The sequence below is a fragment of the Oncorhynchus keta genome, chromosome 8, assembly GCF_023373465.1.
Source record: "Oncorhynchus keta strain PuntledgeMale-10-30-2019 chromosome 8, Oket_V2, whole genome shotgun sequence".
Classification (NCBI taxonomy): domain Eukaryota; kingdom Metazoa; phylum Chordata; class Actinopteri; order Salmoniformes; family Salmonidae; genus Oncorhynchus; species Oncorhynchus keta.
This window is the reverse complement of record NC_068428.1, coordinates 43914563-43933958: the sequence shown is the minus strand read 5'-3', so window position 1 is coordinate 43933958 and position 19396 is coordinate 43914563. Positions and strand designations below refer to the sequence as shown.

Here is a 19396-nt window from a genome sequence, read left to right as displayed (position 1 = left end):
TCAGGACCCATAGTAGTGCACTGTAAAATGATCAGGACCCATAGTAGTGCACTACTTTAGACCAGGGCCCATAGTAGTGCACTACATCTGATCAGGACCCATAGTAGTGCACTACTTTAGACCAGGACCCATAGTAGTGCACTCTAAAGGGAATATGGTGCCATTTGGGACTCAATCCTCTGTCAGACCAGCTCCACACCAGCCAGATTAGCAGGGTAGATCAGCCGATTAGTAGATTAGCATGGCCTGGTCGCAGGATAGAGTCAAACCTAATTGCATTTAATTGACTTTTAACATGGCCGTAATTCTCTCATCGACATCTGTAGCTAATGGATCCGGGCTTATTATGCTGACAGACTGACAAACTGGTTGTTTACAAAAACTTGTTCTGGTTCTCCTTTTTCCTCGTCAGCCTTTAATCTCCTCTTTACTTTCTCTAGTTTTTTATTTATTGATTGTGTTTTTTTAGGGGGAAGATCAGCTTTAACAATTGCAGATAGATTGTTGCTTCCATCAATGTGATTATATATTTTTTATATATTATTATTATAATATATATTATTATATTAATATATTTTCCTTCTTTATTATTTTCCATTAACCTACCATCCTTAATTGTAGAATTTACTCTAGTCTTTATACTGTGACATTTTGTTTTGGGGATCTCTTCAGGGGCCACAACAATATGGTGTGGTCAAAGTTTAGGCCTTGTTCAAAACCTTGAAAAGACATTCGCCTATTCAGTCAAATCCCGATCAGTGAAGAGAGCACTTTCCAGTGTTCATAACATATATTAGATTCCTTAGAAAAGCAGTTCTCTCTCATCGCCGTATTATTCCCGTCTCTCCAGAGACCGGTGGGATCTGTATCGCTCCCAGGCCGTCGGACCCAGAGGCGGAGATCGTTCCGGGCATGGCCATGCGACCGTTTTACGGGATCAAGCCGGCACTGCTGGATACTGAGGTAGTGACTGGCGATGGCGTGCTAGTCCATTGAGGGGGGCGGGGGGGGGCTCTCTCTCTTTCTTTCTTTCTCTCTCTTTCTCTCTTTCTCTTTCTTTCTTTCTCTCTTTCTTTCTTTCTTTCTTTCTTTCTTTCTTTCTTTCTTTCTTTCTTTCTTTCTTGCTCTCTATTTCTCTTTCCCTCTTTCTCTCCTCACTAAGAGCCACAACATTCTCTGACCAGCTGGTAATCTGTTGTTGGGGCTTCCCAGCTGTCTGGTCTGTTTGGAAGCAGTCTGATATCCCACTTCCCTCTTCCACACACAATACTGTCACTCTGCTGTCTATTCAACCAGACATTGTGTTGTGTGTGGAGCGGAGTATGGAGCGGAGTATGGAGCGGAGTGTGGAGCGGAGTGTGGAGCGGAGTGTGGAGCGGAGCGGAGTGTGGAGCGGAGCGTGGAGCGGAGCGTGGAGCGGAGTGTGGAGCGGAGCGTGGAGCGGAGCGGAGTGTGGAGCGGAGTGTGGAGCGGAGCGGAGTGTGGAGCGGAGTGTGGAGCGGAGCGTGGAGCGGAGTGTGGAGCGGAGTGTGGAGCGGAGCGGAGTGTGGAGCGGAGTGTGGAGCGTAGCGGAGCGTGGAGCGGAGTGTGGAGCGGGTGGAGTGGAGCGTGGGCGGAGCGGAGTGTGGAGCGGAGCGGAGTGTGGAGCGGAGCGGAGTGTGGAGCGGAGCGGAGTGTGGAGCGTAGCGGAGTGTGGAGCGTAGCGGAGTGTGGAGCGTAGCGGAGTGTGGAGCGGAGCGGAGTGTGGAGCGGAGCGGAGTGTGGAGTGGAGTGGAGCGTGGGTGGAGCGTGGAGCGGGTGTGGAGTGGAGCGGAGTGTGGAGCGGAGTGGGTGTGGAGTGGAGCGGAGTGGAGTGTGGAGCGGAGTGTGGAGTGGAGCGGAGTGTGGAGCGGAGTGTGTGGAGCGGAGTGTGGAGTATGGAGCGGAGTATGGAGCGGAGCGGAGTATGGAGTGGAGTATGGATGGAGCGGAGTGTGGAGCGGAGTGTGGAGCGGAGTGTGGAGCGGAGTGTGGAGCGTAGCGGAGTGTGGAGCGTAGCGGAGTGTGGAGCGTAGCGGAGTGTGGAGCGTAGCGGAGTGTGGAGCGTAGCGGAGTGTGGAGCGGAGCGGAGTGTGGAGCGGAGTGTGGTCGAGCGGGTAACACTCTCTCCTCCGGAACCACATGACTCCTGCTGTGACGAGGATCCCTGTTCAATCCCCTACGCATTTCTGTCTCCTATCCTGTCATAAAAATAATAAAATACGTAAGGAGTTTGGATTTTTTTTTTTGTGTATTGTATCCAGGGTGAAGTGCTGAGTTCCAATGATTCGACTGGAGCTTTGTGTATCTCCCAGGCCTGGCCTGGTATGGCCCGGACAATCCACAACCACCACCAGAGATTCACAGAGACATATTTTCAGCCATATCCAGGTACAGACAAACAAACCCAACAATCTGCTCAATTTCCTGTCATTCTCAGGCTGAGACTAACTCAACTATAATCCAGACTTTTCAAAAACTAGCTCTGCTATAATCAATACTGTCTTTCTCAGACTGAGACTAGCGCTCTGCTATTCAATACTGTCATTCTCAGGCTGAGACTAGCACTCTGCTATAATCAATACTGTCTTTCTCAGGCTGAGACTAGCACTCTGCTATAATCAATACTGTCTTTCTCAGGCTGAGACTAGCGCTCTGCTATAATCAATACTGTCTTTCTCAGGCTGAGACTAGCGCTCTGCTATAATCAATACTGTCTTTCTCAGGCTGAGACCAGCGCTCTGCTATAATCAATACTGTCATTCTCAGGCTGAGACTAGCGCTCTGCTATAATCAATACTGTCTTTCTCAGGCTGAGACTAGCGCTCTGCTATAATCAATACTGTCTTTCTCAGGCTGAGACTAGCGCTCTGCTATAATCAATACTGTCATTCTCAGGCTGAGACTAGCGCTCTGCTATAATCAATACTGTCTTTCTCAGGCTGAGACTAGCGCTCTGCTATAATCAATACTGTCTTTCTCAGGCTGAGACTAGCGCTCTGCTATAATCAATACTGTCATTCTCAGGCTGAGACCAGCGCTCTGCTATAATCAATACTGTCATTCTCAGGCTGAGACTAGCGCTCTGCTATAATCAATACTGTCTTTCTCAGGCTGAGACTAGCGCTCTGCTATAATCAATACTGTCTTTCTCAGGCTGAGACTAGCGCTCTGCTATAATCAATACTGTCATTCTCAGACTGAGACTAGCGCTCTGCTATAATCAATACTGTCTTTCTCAGGCTGAGACTAGCGCTCTGCTATAATCAATACTGTCTTTCTCAGGCTGAGACTAGCGCTCTGCTATAATCAATACTGTCTTTCTCAGGCTGAGACTAGCGCTCTGCTATAATCAATACTGTCATTCTCAGGCTGAGACTAGCGCTCTGCTATAATCAATACTGTCATTCTCAGGCTGAGACTAGCGCTCTGCTATAATCAATACTGTCATTCTCAGGCTGAGACTAGCGCTCTGCTATAATCAATACTGTCTTTCTCAGGCTGAGACTAGCGCTCTGCTATAATCAATACTGTCTTTCTCAGGCTGAGACTAGCGCTCTGCTATAATCAATACTGTCTTTCTCAGGCTGAGACTAGCGCTCTGCTATAATCAATACTGTCTTTCTCAGGCTGAGACTAGCGCTCTGCTATAATCAATACTGTCTTTCTCAGGCTGAGACTAGCGCTCTGCTATAATCAATACTGTCTTTCTCAGACTGAGACTAGCGCTCTGCTATAATCAATACTGTCTTTCTCAGGCTGAGACTAGCGCTCTGCTATAATCAATACTGTCTTTCTCAGGCTGAGACTAGCACTCTGCTATAATCAATACTGTCTTTCTCAGGCTGAGACCAGCGCTCTGCTATAATCAATACTGTCTTTCTCAGGCTGAGACTAGCGCTCTGCTATAATCAATACTGTCATTCTCAGGCTGAGACTAGCGCTCTGCTATAATCAATACTGTCTTTCTCAGGCTGAGACTAGCGCTCTGCTATAATCAATACTGTCTTTCTCAGACTGAGACTAGCGCTCTGCTATAATCAATACTGTCATTCTCAGGCTGAGACTAGCGCTCTGCTATAATCAATACTGTCTTTCTCAGACTGAGACTAGCGCTCTGCTATAATCAATACTGTCATTCTCAGACTGAGACTAGCGCTCTGCTATAATCAATACTGTCTTTCTCAGGCTGAGACTAGCGCTCTGCTATAATCAATACTGTCTTTCTCAGGCTGAGACTAGCGCTCTGCTATAATCAATACTGTCTTTCTCAGGCTGAGACTAGCGCTCTGCTATAATCAATACTGTCTTTCTCAGGCTGAGACTAGCGCTCTGCTATAATCAATACTGTCTTTCTCAGGCTGAGACTAGCGCTCTGCTATAATCAATACTGTCTTTCTCAGGCTGAGACTAGCGCTCTGCTATAATCAATACTGTCTTTCTCAGGCTGAGACTAGCGCTCTGCTATAATCAATACTGTCATTCTCAGACTGAGACTAGCGCTCTGCTATAATCAATACTGTCTTTCTCAGGCTGAGACTAGCGCTCTGCTATAATCAATACTGTCTTTCTCAGGCTGAGACTAGCGCTCTGCTATAATCAATACTGTCATTCTCAGGCTGAGACTAGCGCTCTGCTATAATCAATACTGTCATTCTCAGGCTGAGACTAGCGCTCTGCTATAATCAATACTGTCATTCTCAGGCTGAGACTAGCGCTCTGCTATAATCAATACTGTCATTCTCAGGCTGAGACTAGCGCTCTGCTATAATCAATACTGTCATTCTCAGGCTGAGACTAGCGCTCTGCTATAATCAATACTGTCATTCTCAGGCTGAGACTAGCGCTCTGCTATAATCAATACTGTCATTCTCAGACTGAGACTAGCGCTCTGCTATAATCAATACTGTCATTCTCAGGCTGAGACTAGCGCTCTGCTATAATCAATACTGTCATTCTCAGACTGAGACTAGCGCTCTGCTATAATCAATACTGTCTTTCTCAGGCTGAGACTAGCGCTCTGCTATAATCAATACTGTCATTCTCAGGCTGAGACTAGCGCTCTGCTATAATCAATACTGTCATTCTCAGGCTGAGACTAGCGCTCTGCTATAATCAATACTGTCATTCTCAGGCTGAGACTAGCGCTCTGCTATAATCAATACTGTCATTCTCAGACTGAGACTAGCGCTCTGCTATAATCAATACTGTCATTCTCAGCCTGAGACTAGCGCTCTGCTATAATCAATACTGTCATTCTCAGACTGAGACTAGCGCTCTGCTATAATCAATACTGTCATTCTCAGGCTGAGACTAGCGCTCTGCTATAATCAATACTGTCATTCTCAGGCTGAGACTAGCACTCTGCTATAATCAATACTGTCATTCTCAGGCTGAGACTAGCACTCTGCTATAATCAATACTGTCTTTCTCAGACTGAGACCAGCGCTCTGCTATAATCAATACTGTCATTCTCAGGCTGAGACTAGCACTCTGCTATAATCAATACTGTCTTTCTCAGACTGAGACTAGCGCTCTGCTATAATCAATACTGTCTTTCTCAGACTGAGACTAGCGCTCTGCTATAATCAATACTGTCATTCTCAGGCTGAGACTAGCGCTCTGCTATAATCAATACTGTCATTCTCAGGCTGAGACTAGCGCTCTGCTATAATCAATACTGTCATTCTCAGGCTGAGACTAGCGCTCTGCTATAATCAATACTGTCCCCTAAATTGCGCCACTATTAGGTTTCTTCTTCACCGGTGACGGTGCTCACCGCTCCAAGGAAGGCCATTACCAGATCGTCGGCCGTCTCGATGACGTCATCAACGTGAGCGGTCACCGGCTTGGGACTGCGGAACTAGAGGATGTGGTGGTATGTACGATCATAATCATGTTTGGTTTAGGTTGTTAATTCGACCATTTAAAAATAATAAAACAAGCACACATAACATTTGAAAAAGCCATACATAATCATGGAGGAAAACACACAATACAGTCTGGGACTTATTTCCATTGTTAAATCATGGAGGAAAACACACAATACAGTCTGGGACTTATTTCCATTGTTAAATCATGGAGGAAAACACACAATACAGTCTGGGACTTATTTCCATTGTTAAATCATGGAGGAAAACACACAATACAGTCTGGGACTTATTTCCATTGTTAAATCATGGAGGAAAACACACAATACAGTCTGGGACTTATTTCCATTGTTAAATCATGGAGGATAACACACTATACAGTCTGGGACTTATTTCCATTGTTAAATCATGGAGGATAACACACAATACAGTCTGGGACTTATTTCCATTGTTAAATCATGGAGGATAACACACAATACAGTCTGGGACTTATTTCCATTGTTAAATCATAGAGGATAACACACTATACAGTCTGGGACTTATTTCCATTGTTAAATCATGGAGGATAACACACTATACAGTCTGGGACTTATTTCCATTGTTAAATCATGGAGGATAACACACTATACAGTCTGGGACTTATTTCCATTGTTAAATCATGGAGGATAACACACAATACAGTCTGGGACTTATTTCCATTGTTAAATCATGGAGTATAACACACAATACAGTCTGGGACTTATTTCCATTGTTAAATCATGGAGGATAACACACTATACAGTCTGGGACTTATTTCCATTGTTAAATCATGGAGGATAACACACAATACAGTCTGGGACTTATTTCCATTGTGGTCCTCTTGAGACAAGATCGTGATGTGACCAAATGTCCTTCTCAAAATAACTTCACGATCAGTGGTGTAGCAGAGAGTAAACGCACGTACCCCATCTTTTACAGAAAAACGCATTTTAATTTTACCTTTATTTAACTAGGCAAGTCAGTTAAGAACAAATTCTTATTTTCAATGACGGCCTGGGAACAGTGGGTTAACTGCCTGGTCAGGGGATTTGAACTTGCAACCTTCTGGTCCAACGCTCTAACCACTAGGCTACCCAGCCGCCCCCCCTGCTGCATTGAATGTATAGGGAGCATTACTTTAATTGGGCGGATCCATAATAAAATACAAACAATCACCATGAACAGTGGTCAGTGTTTACCCAATTTTATTTTTTACCACGACATCACTGATCACGATCATGAGTCCAAATGTTCCTATCAAAATAACTTCTTATTGCAGGACTTTACCCGAGTCTACACAAAAATCAGCTGAAATGATAAGCTTACCGTATAAATGTCGCTTATCGTATAAATGTCCTTGTCGACGTTATTAACAGTTGGAACTGATTCCATGGCATTCTCTCCTAGAACCAGTGTCCTGGAGTGGCTGAGTCTGCTGCGATTGGCTACTCCCATGACATCAAAGGAGAGGGTGAGTGACATCGTGGAACTTTGACGTGCACCATGGTTACATGATTCAAGGAAATGTATCAACAACCAGGGTTGCCTAGGTTACTTTCTAAATGTAATCTGTTTCAGTCAATAGTTACCTGTCCAAAATTGTAATCCATAACGTAATTTATGGATTAGCCAAACTCAGTAACGTAATCTGATGACTTTCAGTTACTTTTAGGTGACTTTCCCTTTAAGAGGCATTAGAAGAAGACAAAAAAGGATCCTTTAAACACATTTGGGTGTGTCATCATAGTGGTCTCTGATTGGTGGTCATCATAGTGGTCTCTGATTGGTGGTCATCATTTGGTGTGTCATCATTAGTGGTCTCTGATTGGTGGTCATCATTTGGTGTGTCATCATAGTGGTCTCTGATTGGTGGTCATCATTTTGGTGTGCCATCATAGTGGTCTCTGATTGGTGGTCATCATTTGGTGTGTCATCATAGTGGTCTCTGATTGGTGGTCATCATTTGGTGTGTCATCATAGTGGTCTCTGATTGGTGGTCATCATCTGGTGTGTCATCATAGTGGTCTCTGATTGGTGGTCATCATCTGGTGTGTCATCATAGTGGTCTCTGATTGGTGGTCATCATTTGGTGTGTCATCATAGTGGTCTCTGATTGGTGGTCATCATTTTGGTGTGCCATCATAGTGGTCTCTGATTGGTGGTCATCATCTGGTGTGTCATCATAGTGGTCTCTGATTGGTGGTCATCATCTGGTGTGTCATCATAGTGGTCTCTGATTGGTAGTCATCATTTTGGTGTGCCATCATAGTGGTCTCTGATTGGTGGTCATCATTTTGGTGTGCCATCATAGTGGTCTCTGATTGGTGGTCATCATTTTGGTGTGCCATCATAGTGGTCTCTGATTGGTGGTCATCATCTGGTGTGTCATCATAGTGGTCTCTGATTGGTGGTCATCATCTGGTGTGTCATCATAGTGGTCTCTGATTGGTGGTCATCATTTGGTGTGTCATCATAGTGGTCTCTGATTGGTGGTCATCATTTGGTGTGTCATCATAGTGGTCTCTGATTGGTGGTCATCATCTGGTGTGTCATCATAGTGGTCTCTGATTGGTGGTCATCATTTGGTGTGTCATCATAGTGGTCTCTGATTGGTGGTCATCATTTGGTGTGTCATCATAGTGGTCTCTGATTGGTCATCATTTGGTGTGTCATCAAAGTGGTCTCTGATTGGTGGTCATAATTTGGTGTGTCATCATAGTGGTCTCTGACTGGTGGTCATCATCTGGTTTGTCATCATAGTGGTCTCTGATTGGTGGTCATCATTTGGTGTGTCATCATAGTGGTCTCTGATTGGTGGTCAGACTCACTCAGGTGAAACAAACTTAAACTTGCTCCTTTTGTCAGTGCTGAATTGAATGTCACTGAGAAAACAGAAAGGTATCATGTATTTTTTAGCAAAAATCCTTTCTGAATTTAAAATGGATCCAAGAAGTGTAATGAATTTCCTCCTCTTCTTCCGAAAGAGAGGCGTAACGGATCAGAGGACCAATACGCGGCGTGGTAATTGTCCATGGTACTTTTTAATGCGTAAAGGTACACATGAACAAACTAACAAAAAAAAAAAAACAAGAAATGTGAAACTCAAAACAGTCCTATCTGGTGCACACACAGAGACAGGAACAATCACCCACAAACACACAGTGAAACCCAGGCCACCTAAGTATGATTCTCAATCAGAGACAACTAATGACACCTGCCTCTGATTGAGAACCATACTAGGCCGAAACATCGAAATAACCAAAACATAGAAAAACAAACAGACTGCCCACCCAACTCACGCCCTGACCATACTAACTAAACACAAAACACAGAAAATAAAGGTCAGAACGTGACAGGTGCGGAGAAGTAATCCTCTAGTTTTTCCAAAGTAATCTGATCACAATATTATTGCTGGTAATCAGATTACAAGTGAGTCGCCCCTCCACCACCTGACTGCAGTTTGTAATCAGATTACAAGTAATCCGCCCCTCCACCACCTGACTGCAGTTTGTAATCAGATTACAAGTAATCCGCCAGTTTGACTCCCCCACCTGACTGCAGTTTGTAATCAGATTACAAGTAATCCACCCCCCTCCCCCACCTGACTGCAGTTTGTAATCAGATTACAAGTAATCCGCCCCTCCACCACCTGACTGCAGTTTGTAATCAGATTACAAGTAATCCGCCCCTCCCCCACCTGACTGCAGTTTGTAATCAGATTACAAGTAATCCGCCCCTCCCCACCTGACTGCAGTTTGTAATCAGATTACAAGTAATCCGCCCCACAACCACCTGACTGCAGTTTGTAATCAGATTACAAGTAATTCGGCCCTCCACCACCTGACTGCAGTTTGTAATCAGATTACAAGTAATCCGCCCCTCCACCACCTGACTGCAGTTTGTAATCAGATTACAAGTAATCCGCCCCTCCACCACCTGACTGCAGTTTGTAATCAGATTACAAGTAATCCGCCCCTCCCCCACCTGACTGCAGTTTGTAATCAGATTACAAGTAATCCGCCCCTCCACCACCTGACTGCAGTTTGTAATCAGATTACAAGTAATCCGCCCCTCCCCCACCTGACTGCAGTTTGTAATCAGATTACAAGTAATCCGCCACTCCCCCACCTGACTGCCCCCACCTGACTGCAGTTTGTAATCAGATTACATAACCTTTAAGTGACCTTGTGCAAAGTAATCCGCCCCTCCCCTACCCGACTGCCGTTTGTAATCAGATTACAAGTAATCCGCCCCTCCACCACCTGACTGCAGTTTGTAATCAGATTACAAGTAATCCGCCCCTCCACCACCTGACTGCAGTTTGTAATCAGATTACAAGTAATCCGCCCCTCCCCCACCTGACTGCAGTTTGTAATCAGATTACAAGTAATCCGCCCCTCCCCACCTGACTGCAGTTTGTAATCAGATTACAAGTAATCCGCCCCTCCCCCACCTGACTGCAGTTTGTAATCAGATTACAAGTAATCCGCCCCTCCCCCACCTGACTGCAGTTTGTAATCAGATTACAAGTAATCCGCCCCTCCCCCACCTGACTGCAGTTTGTAATCAGATTACAAGTAATCCGCCCCTCCCCCACCTGACTGCAGTTTGTAATCAGATTACAAGTAATCCGCCCCTCCCCTACCCGACTGCAGTTTGTAATCAGATCACAAGTAATCCGCCCCTCCCCTCCCCTGTCGAGAACAAATATACCGTTGACGTCTTTATTTCACCACCTCGATCCACACAACTCTACGTGAACTTGACATAACTTTTAAGTGACCTTGTGCAAATGACGTAGCGTGTCATATTCCAGACAATAGTAAACAACAAACAGATATTCTAGATATCTTTTGACCAATCAGATCACCTTTTTTTTTTTTTTGTTGCCAATAATTGGGCAAAAGATCAGAATTGGAGCGCCTGTGTAAACGCAGCCTTTACGGCCATAAAGGTGATCTACTGTCCTCTTCTCTGACCAGGTGTGTATGTGTTTGTGGTGTTGAAGAAGGCAGTGATGGTTCAGGACGATGTTCTAGCTCAGCAGATCAGAGAGATGGTGTCCAGGAGCATCGCCAAGTACGCCTGCCCAGACTTCATTCAGGTAGTCCCACTAATACTGGTAGTCTGGTGGGGTCCGTTCACACAATCTTTGAACTCTCTGAACCTTCCCTCAGAGAGACTGAAAAGCAGCTTCTATTTTAAGGCCATCAGACTGTTAAACAGCCATCACTAACATAGAGAGGCTGTTGCCAACATACAGACTCAAATCTCTGGCCACTTAAATAAATGGACTTAGTAAAGGTATAACTAGTCACTTTAAACAACACCACTTTAATAATGTTTACATACCCTACATTACTCATCTCATATGTATATAATGTACTCTACACCATCTACTGCATCTTGCCTATGCCGTTCGGCCATCGCTCATCCATATATTTATATGTACATATTCTTATTCATTCCTTTACATTTGTGTGTACTAGGGAGTTGTAGTGAAATTATTAGATATTACTGCATGGTCGGAACTAGAAGCACAAGCATTTCGCTACACTCGCATTAACATCTGCTAACCATGTGTATGTGACCATGAGGTATAGCATTAACATCTGCTCACCATGTGTATGTGACCATAACATTAACATCTGCTCACCATGTGTATGTGACCATAACATTAACATCTGCTCACCATGTGTATGTGACCATAACATTAACATCTGCTCACCATGTGTATGTGACCATGAGGTATAACATTAACATCTGCTCACCATGTGTATGTGACCATAACATTAACATCTGCTCACCATGTGTATGTGACCATAACATTAACATCTGCTCACCATGTGTATGTGACCATGAGGTATAACATTAACATCTGCTCACCATGTGTATGTGACCATAACATTAACATCTGCTCACCATGTGTATGTGACCATAACATTAACATCTGCTCACCATGTGTATGTGACCATAACATTAACATCTGCTCACCATGTGTATGTGACCATGAGGTATAACATTAACATCTGCTCACCATGTGTATGTGACCATGATGTATAACATTAACATCTACTCACCATGTGTATGTGACCATGATGTAACATTAACATCTGCTAACCATGTGTATGTGACCCATTAACATCTGCTCACCATGTGTATGTGACCATAACATTAACATCTGCTCACCATGTGTATGTGACCATGAGGTATAACATTAACATCTGCTCACCATGTGTATGTGACCATGAGGTATAACATTAACATCTACTCTAACCATGTGTATGTGACCAGGTATAACATTAACATCTGCTCACCATGTGTATGTGACCATAACATTAACATCTGCTCACCATGTGTATGTGACCATGTATAACATTAACATCTGCTCACCATGTGTATGTGACCATGAGGTATAACATTAACATCTGCTCACCATGTGTATGTGACCATGAGGTATAACATTAACATCTGCTCACCATGTGTATGTGACCATAACATTAACATCTGCTAACCATGTGTATGTGATAACATTAACATCTGCTCACCATGTGTATGTGACCCATTAACATCTGCTAACCATGTGTATGTGACCATGAGGTATAACATTAACATCTGCTCACCATGTGTATGTGTGACCATGATGTATAACATTAACATCTGCTCACCATGTGTATGTGACCATGAGGTATAACATTAACATCTGCTCACCATGTGTATGTGACCATAACATTAACATCTGCTCACCATGTGTATGTGACCATAACATTAACATCTGTATGTGACCATAACATTAACATCTGCTCACCATGTGTATGTGACCATGTGTATGTGACCATGAGGTATAACATTAACATCTGCTCACCATGTGTATGTGACCCACATTAACATCTGCTCACCATGTGTATGTGACCATGATGTGGTATAACATTAACATCTGCTAACCATTAACCATCATTAACATCTGCTAACCATGTGTATGTGACCATTAACATCTGCTAACCATGTGTATGTGACCATAACATTAACATCTGCTCACCATGTGTATGTGACCATGACATTAACATCTGTATACCATTAACATCTAACCATGTGTATGTGACCATGAGGTATAACATTAACATCTGCTCACCATGTGTATGTGACCATGATATAACATAACATCAAATCAAATGTATTTATCTGATATCTAACATCTGCCTAAAACCATGTGTATGTGACCATTGTAGAACATTAACATCTGCTCACCATGTGTATGTGACCATAACATTAACATCTGCTCACCATGTGTATGTGACCATGATCTGCTAACCATGTGTATGTGACCATTAACATCTGCTCACCATGTGTGCTCACCATGTGTATGTATAACATTAACATCTGCTAACCATGTGTATGTGACCATGAGGTATAACATTAACATCTGCTAACCATGTGTATGTGACCATGATGTATAACATTAACATCTGCTCACCATGTGTATGTGACCATGATGTACCATTAACATCTGCTCACCATGTGTATGTGACCATAACATCTGCTAACATCTGCTCACCATGTGTATGTGACCATAACATTAACATCTGCTCACCATGTGTATGTGTAACCATAACATTAACATCTGCTAACCATGTGTATGTGACCATGATGTATAACATTAACATCTGCTCACCATGTGTATGTGACCATGAGGTATAACATTAACATCTGCTCACCATGTGTATGTGACCATGATGTATAACATTAACATCTGCTCACCATGTGTATGTGACCATAACATTAACATCTGCTCACCATGTGTATGTGACCATGTATAACATTAACATCTGCTCACCATGTGTATGTGACCATGATGTATAACCACATTAACATCTACTCACCATGTGTATGTGACCATGATAACATTAACATCTGCTAACCATGTGTATGTGACCATGAGGTATAACATTAACATCTGCTCACCATGTGTATGTGACCATGTGATAACATTAACATCTGCTCACCATGTATGTGACCATGAGGTATAACATTAACATCCTACCTTTATGACCATGATGTATAACATTAACATCTGCTCACCACCATAAAGTGACCATGAGGTATAACATTAACATCTGCTAACCATGTGTATGTGACCATTAACATCTGCTAACCATGTGTATGTGACAAATCACATTTGATTTGCCTACTTTATACTTTAGACTGTCCTGAACATGGCTTATAACATTAACAGACACAAACAGCCGGGTTGTGTTAAGTAGGTCACACTGTAGCAAAAAACCAAAAGCTGTGTTCTGGTAAACTTAAAGTAGTACCCTCCCCATTTCAAAACGTTTTTTTTTTTTTTTTTAATGAAGGGAGGAAGGAAAGATGTACTTTTTAAAGTTTTCAAAACGGGTCTTTTTATCTCTGTAGGTGGTGAGGTGTCTGCCAAAGACTCGCTCGGGAAAAATCATGCGTCGTGTCCTGAGGAAGGTCGTAGAGCGGAACACGGACGAGCTGGGGGACCTCAGCACGCTAGACGACCCTGACTCCGTACACCAGGTCATCAGGGGTCACCGACGTCTCCGTGGCGACGGCAAACGGCAGTAACAACAGGGTATTAAAAGGGACACCACCAATTTATATATCTTTTGGGGGGGGGGGACGACAGAACAAAAAAAAAATAGTTTTCAATGATATGGGGCCGGAGACAATGAATATGAGGTTAAACATAGGTGACGTGTCCCTTTAAGTTATAGAACATTCAGATACAAATGTATTGTGACAGATGCTTCTGTCAGGACCAATAGAGAATCATCATACCAGTTGCATGGATTAGGTCCATGGGCAACATTCTGAATGTTTAACCACGTTGAATAGACCTCGGTAACTCTGCGTCCACATCCATTCCACAAACCACAGGGACGTGGAATACGCTGGGAGAACCTTGGATTGGTGTGTACTGTTGGATACTACTACACCTGTTGGAGCTAGGAACACAAGCATTTAGTTAGATATTACTGCACCTGTTGGAGCTAGGAACACAAGCATTTAGTTAGATACTACTGCCCTGTTGGAGCTAGGAACACAAGCATTTAGTTAGATACTACTGCACCTGTTGGAGCTAGGAACACAAGCATTTAGTTAGATACTACTGCACCTGTTGGAGCTAGGAACACAAGCATTTAGTTAGATACTACTGCACTGTTGGAGCTAGGAACACAAGCATTTAGTTAGATACTACTGCCCTGTTGGAGCTAGGAACACAAGCATTTAGTTAGATACTACTGCACTGTTGGAGCTAGGAACACAAGCATTTAGTTAGATACTACTGCACCTGTTGGAGCTAGGAACACAAGCATTTAGTTAGATACTACTGCACCTGTTGGAGCTAGGAACACAAGCATTTAGTTAGATACTACTGCACCTGTTGGAGCTAGGAACACAAGCATTTAGTTAGATGCTACTGCACCTGTTGGAGCTAGGAACACAAGCATTTAGTTAGATACTACTGCACCTGTTGGAGCTAGGAACACAAGCATTTAGTTAGATACTACTGCACCTGTTGGAGCTAGGAACACAAGCATTTAGTTAGATACTACTGCACCTGTTGGAGCTAGGAACACAAGCATTTAGTTAGATACTACTGCACTGTTGGAGCTAGGAACACAAGCATTTAGTTAGATATTACTGCACCTGTTGGAGCTAGGAACACAAGCATTTAGTTAGATACTACTGCACTGTTGGAGCTAGGAACACAAGCATTTAGTTAGATACTACTGCCCTGTTGGAGCTAGGAACACAAGCATTTAGTTAGATACTACTGCACTGTTGGAGCTAGGAACACAAGCATTTAGTTAGATACTACTACACTGTTGGAGCTAGGAACACAAGCATTTAGTTAGATACTACTGCACTGTTGGAGCTAGGAACACAAGCATTTAGTTAGATACTACTACACTGTTGGAGCTAGGAACACAAGCATTTAGTTAGATACTACTGCACTGTTGGAGCTAGGAACACAAGCATTTAGTTAGATACTACTACACTGTTGGAGCTAGGAACACAAGCATTTAGTTAGATACTACTGCACTGTTGGAGCTAGGAACACAAGCATTTAGTTAGATACTACTACACTGTTGGAGCTAGGAACACAAGCATTTAGTTAGATACTACTGCACTGTTGGAGCTAGGAACACAAGCATTTAGTTAGATACTACTACACTGTTGGAGCTAGGAACACAAGCATTTAGTTAGATACTACTGCACTGTTGGAGCTAGGAACACAAGCATTTAGTTAGATACTACTACACTGTTGGAGCTAGGAACACAAGCATTTAGTTGGATACTACTACACCTGTTGGAGCTAGGAACACAAGCATTTAGTTAGATACTACTGCACTGTTGGAGCTAGGAACACAAGCATTTAGTTAGATACTACTGCCCTGTTGGAGCTAGGAACACAAGCATTTAGTTAGATACTACTGCACCTGTTGGAGCTAGGAACACAAGCATTTAGTTAGATATTACTGCACCTGTTGGAGCTAGGAACACAAGCATTTAGTTAGATACTACTGCACTGTTGGAGCTAGGAACACAAGCATTTAGTTAGATATTACTGCACCTGTTGGAGCTAGGAACACAAGCATTTAGTTAGATACTACTGCCCTGTTGGAGCTAGGAACACAAGCATTTAGTTAGATATTACTGCACCTGTTGGAGCTAGGAACACAAGCATTTAGTTAGATACTACTGCACTGTTGGAGCTAGGAACACAAGCATTTAGTTAGATACTACTGCACTGTTGGAGCTAGGAACACAAGCATTTAGTTAGATACTACTGCACTGTTGGAGCTAGGAACACAAGCATTTAGTTAGATACTACTACACTGTTGGAGCTAGGAACACAAGCATTTAGTTAGATACTACTACACTGTTGGAGCTAGGAACACAAGCATTTAGTTAGATACTACTGCACTGTTGGAGCTAGGAACACAAGCATTTAGTTAGATACTACTGCACTATTGGAGCTAGGAACACAAGCATTTAGTTAGATACTACTGCACTGTTGGAGCTAGGAACACAAGCATTTAGTTAGATACTACTGCCCTGTTGCAGCTAGGAACACAAGCATTTAGTTAGATACTACTGCCCTGTTGGAGCTAGGAACACAAGCATTTAGTTAGATACTACTGCCCTGTTGGAGCTAGGAACACAAGCATTTTCGCTACACCCGCAATAACATCTGCTAAATATGTGTATGTGACCCCAAAAAAACAGTTGTTTTGATATGAGAACCTACATTTTTTTTTTAAAAATTAGTTAGTAAAATGGTCTTGATTATTGCATGCTATTCTTCTCGCTCTATTTCTTAAGTGCCTGTTCTGGATTACTGTTTATGAATTGAGAAGAAAGGTATTTTTAGTATTGTATGGATGTTTAAGAGTTTTAAACTTCTGTTTTTAGTGCATGATGCAAAAGCAGATTATATAACTTAACTTTGTTTTATACAGATTATAATTTGAGTAATAAAGCAACAATAAGCAGCATTCTTTACTGGTCACTTCCTGTCTCATTAAAAATACACATTAAAATGTTTATTTTTAATGTCAATTAAAAAAATTAACGACATGATCATACATCCCATTAAGACGTCAGTAAACAAAGACAGGCTCACAGCTTCAACTTGACAACAGCCCCACCTTGACAATAGTCCCACAGCTTCACCTTGACAACAGTCCCACAGCGTCACCTTGACAACAGCCCCACCTTGACAATAGTCCCACAGCTTCACCTTGACAACAGTCCCACAGCTTCACCTTGACAACAGTCCCACAGCTTCACCTTGACAACAGTCCCACAGCTTCACCTTGACAACAGTCCCACAGCTTCACCTTGTCAACAGTCCCACAGCTTCACCTTGACAAAAGTCCCACAGCTTCACCTTGACAAAAGTCCCACAGCTTCACCTTGACAACAGTCCCACAGCTTCACCTTGACCTAGTAAACAGTCCCACAGCTTCACCTTGACAACAGTCCCACAGCTTCACCTTGAAAACAGTCCCACAGCTTCACCTTGACCTGGTAAACAGTCCCACAGCTTCACCTTGACAACAGTCCCACAGCTTCACCTTGACAACAGTCCCACAGCTTCACCTTGACAACAGTCCCACAGCTTCACCTTGACAACAGTCCCACAGCTTCACCTTGACAACAGTCCCACAGCTTCACCTTGACAACAGTCCCACAGCTTCACCTTGACAACAGTCCCACAGCTTCACCTTGACCTAGTAAACAGTCCCACAGCTTCACCTTGACAACAGTCCCACAGCTTCACCTTGACAACAGTCCCACAGCTTCACCTTGACAACAGTCCCACAGCTTCACCTTGACAACAGTCCCACAGCTTCACCTTGACAAAAGTCCCACAGCTTCACCTTGACCTAGTAAACAGTCCCACAGCTTCACCTTGACCTAGTAAACAGTCCCACAGCTTCACCTTGACCTAGTAAACAGTCCCACATCTTCACCTTGAAAACAGTCCCACATCTTCACCTTGAAAACAGTCCCACAGCTTCACCTTGACAACAGTCCCACAGCTTCACCTTGACAACAGTCCCACAGCTTCACCTTGACAACAGTCCCACAGCTTCACCTTGACAACAGTCCCACAGCTTCACCTTGACAACAGTCCCACAGCTTCACCTTGACAACAGTCCCACAGCTTCACCTTGACAACAGTCCCACAGCTTCACCTTGACAACAGTCCCACAGCTTCACCTTGACAACAGTCCCACAGCTTCACCTTGACAACAGTCCCACAGCTTCACCTTGACAACAGTCCCACAGCTTCACCTTGACAACAGTCCCACAGCTTCACCTTGACAACAGTCCCACAGCTTCACCTTGACAACAGTCCCACAGCTTCACCTTGACAACAGTCCCACAGCTTCACCTTGACAACAGTCCCACAGCTTCACCTTGACAACAGTCCCACAGCTTCACCTTGACAACAGTCCCACAGCTTCACCTTGACAACAGTCCCACAGCTTCACCTTGACAACAGTCCCACAGCTTCACCTTGACAACAGTCCCACAGCTTCACCTTGACCTGGTAAACAGTCCCACAGCTTCACCTTGACAACAGTCCCACAGCTTCACCTTAACCTGTTCACTTTATATTCCACAATCAGTGAGCTGCATTTAGAGAGATGTTAGTTACCAATACTAGTTAGTATGACTTGGAGAGTGGTGCAGGCACATTGTGGTTGGGTTGTGTGGTTGTCTTCTGTTGAGTGATGGTCAGTTATATTGTGATTAGGTTGGGGTTGTCTTCAAGGGAAATCTTAATGCAACAGCACACAATGACATTCTAGACGATTCTGTGCTTCCAACTTTGTGGCAACAGTTTGGGGAAGGCCCTTTCCTGTTTCAGCATGACAATGCCCCCCTTGCACAAAGTGAGGTCCATACAGAAATGGTTTGTCGAGATCAGTGTGGAAAAATTT

The 19396-nt window shown here is 43.5% G+C and overlaps 1 protein-coding gene and 2 long non-coding RNA genes across 40 annotated transcripts in view; 1 reads left to right on the top strand and 2 right to left on the bottom strand.

The window, feature by feature from the left end:
* The window catches only part of LOC118380268 (acetyl-coenzyme A synthetase 2-like, mitochondrial), a 40306-nt gene extending 25029 nt beyond the window's left edge, over positions 1–15277 (top strand). For both annotated transcript variants that reach the window (XM_052524344.1, XM_052524343.1), the window contains 6 exons: positions 851–963; positions 2283–2409; positions 5769–5896; positions 7314–7377; positions 10889–11010; positions 14322–15277. In XM_052524344.1, coding sequence (XP_052380304.1) covers positions 851–963; positions 2283–2409; positions 5769–5896; positions 7314–7377; positions 10889–11010; positions 14322–14498 — 731 coding nt within the window. In that variant the 3' untranslated portion in view covers positions 14499–15277. The remainder of the gene's footprint in view (positions 1–850; positions 964–2282; positions 2410–5768; positions 5897–7313; positions 7378–10888; positions 11011–14321) is intronic.
* On the bottom strand, positions 14859–17118 carry LOC127931483 (uncharacterized). Of its 27 annotated transcripts, none has more exons than XR_008141408.1 (7): positions 16955–17118; positions 16513–16601; positions 16246–16423; positions 15585–15672; positions 15361–15495; positions 15094–15315; positions 14859–15003 (listed from the first exon to the last, which is right to left on the bottom strand). It is a non-coding gene; the product is annotated as an uncharacterized LOC127931483 (long non-coding RNA). The 27 variants fall into 27 exon arrangements; XR_008141419.1 differs by having other exon boundaries at positions 15585–15716; positions 16246–16378; XR_008141423.1 differs by lacking the exons at positions 16513–16601; positions 16955–17118 and adding an exon at positions 16777–16849 and having other exon boundaries at positions 16246–16467.
* Positions 17119–17430: 312 nt separating this feature from the next.
* Positions 17431–19189, bottom strand: LOC127931485 (uncharacterized). 11 transcript variants are annotated; one of them, XR_008141430.1, is made up of 6 exons: positions 19050–19189; positions 18469–18643; positions 18207–18300; positions 17995–18175; positions 17616–17782; positions 17431–17573 (listed from the first exon to the last, which is right to left on the bottom strand). It is a non-coding gene; the product is annotated as an uncharacterized LOC127931485 (long non-coding RNA). The 11 variants fall into 11 exon arrangements; XR_008141439.1 differs by having other exon boundaries at positions 18020–18175; XR_008141434.1 differs by having other exon boundaries at positions 18469–18618.
* Positions 19190–19396: the final 207 nt, after the last annotated feature.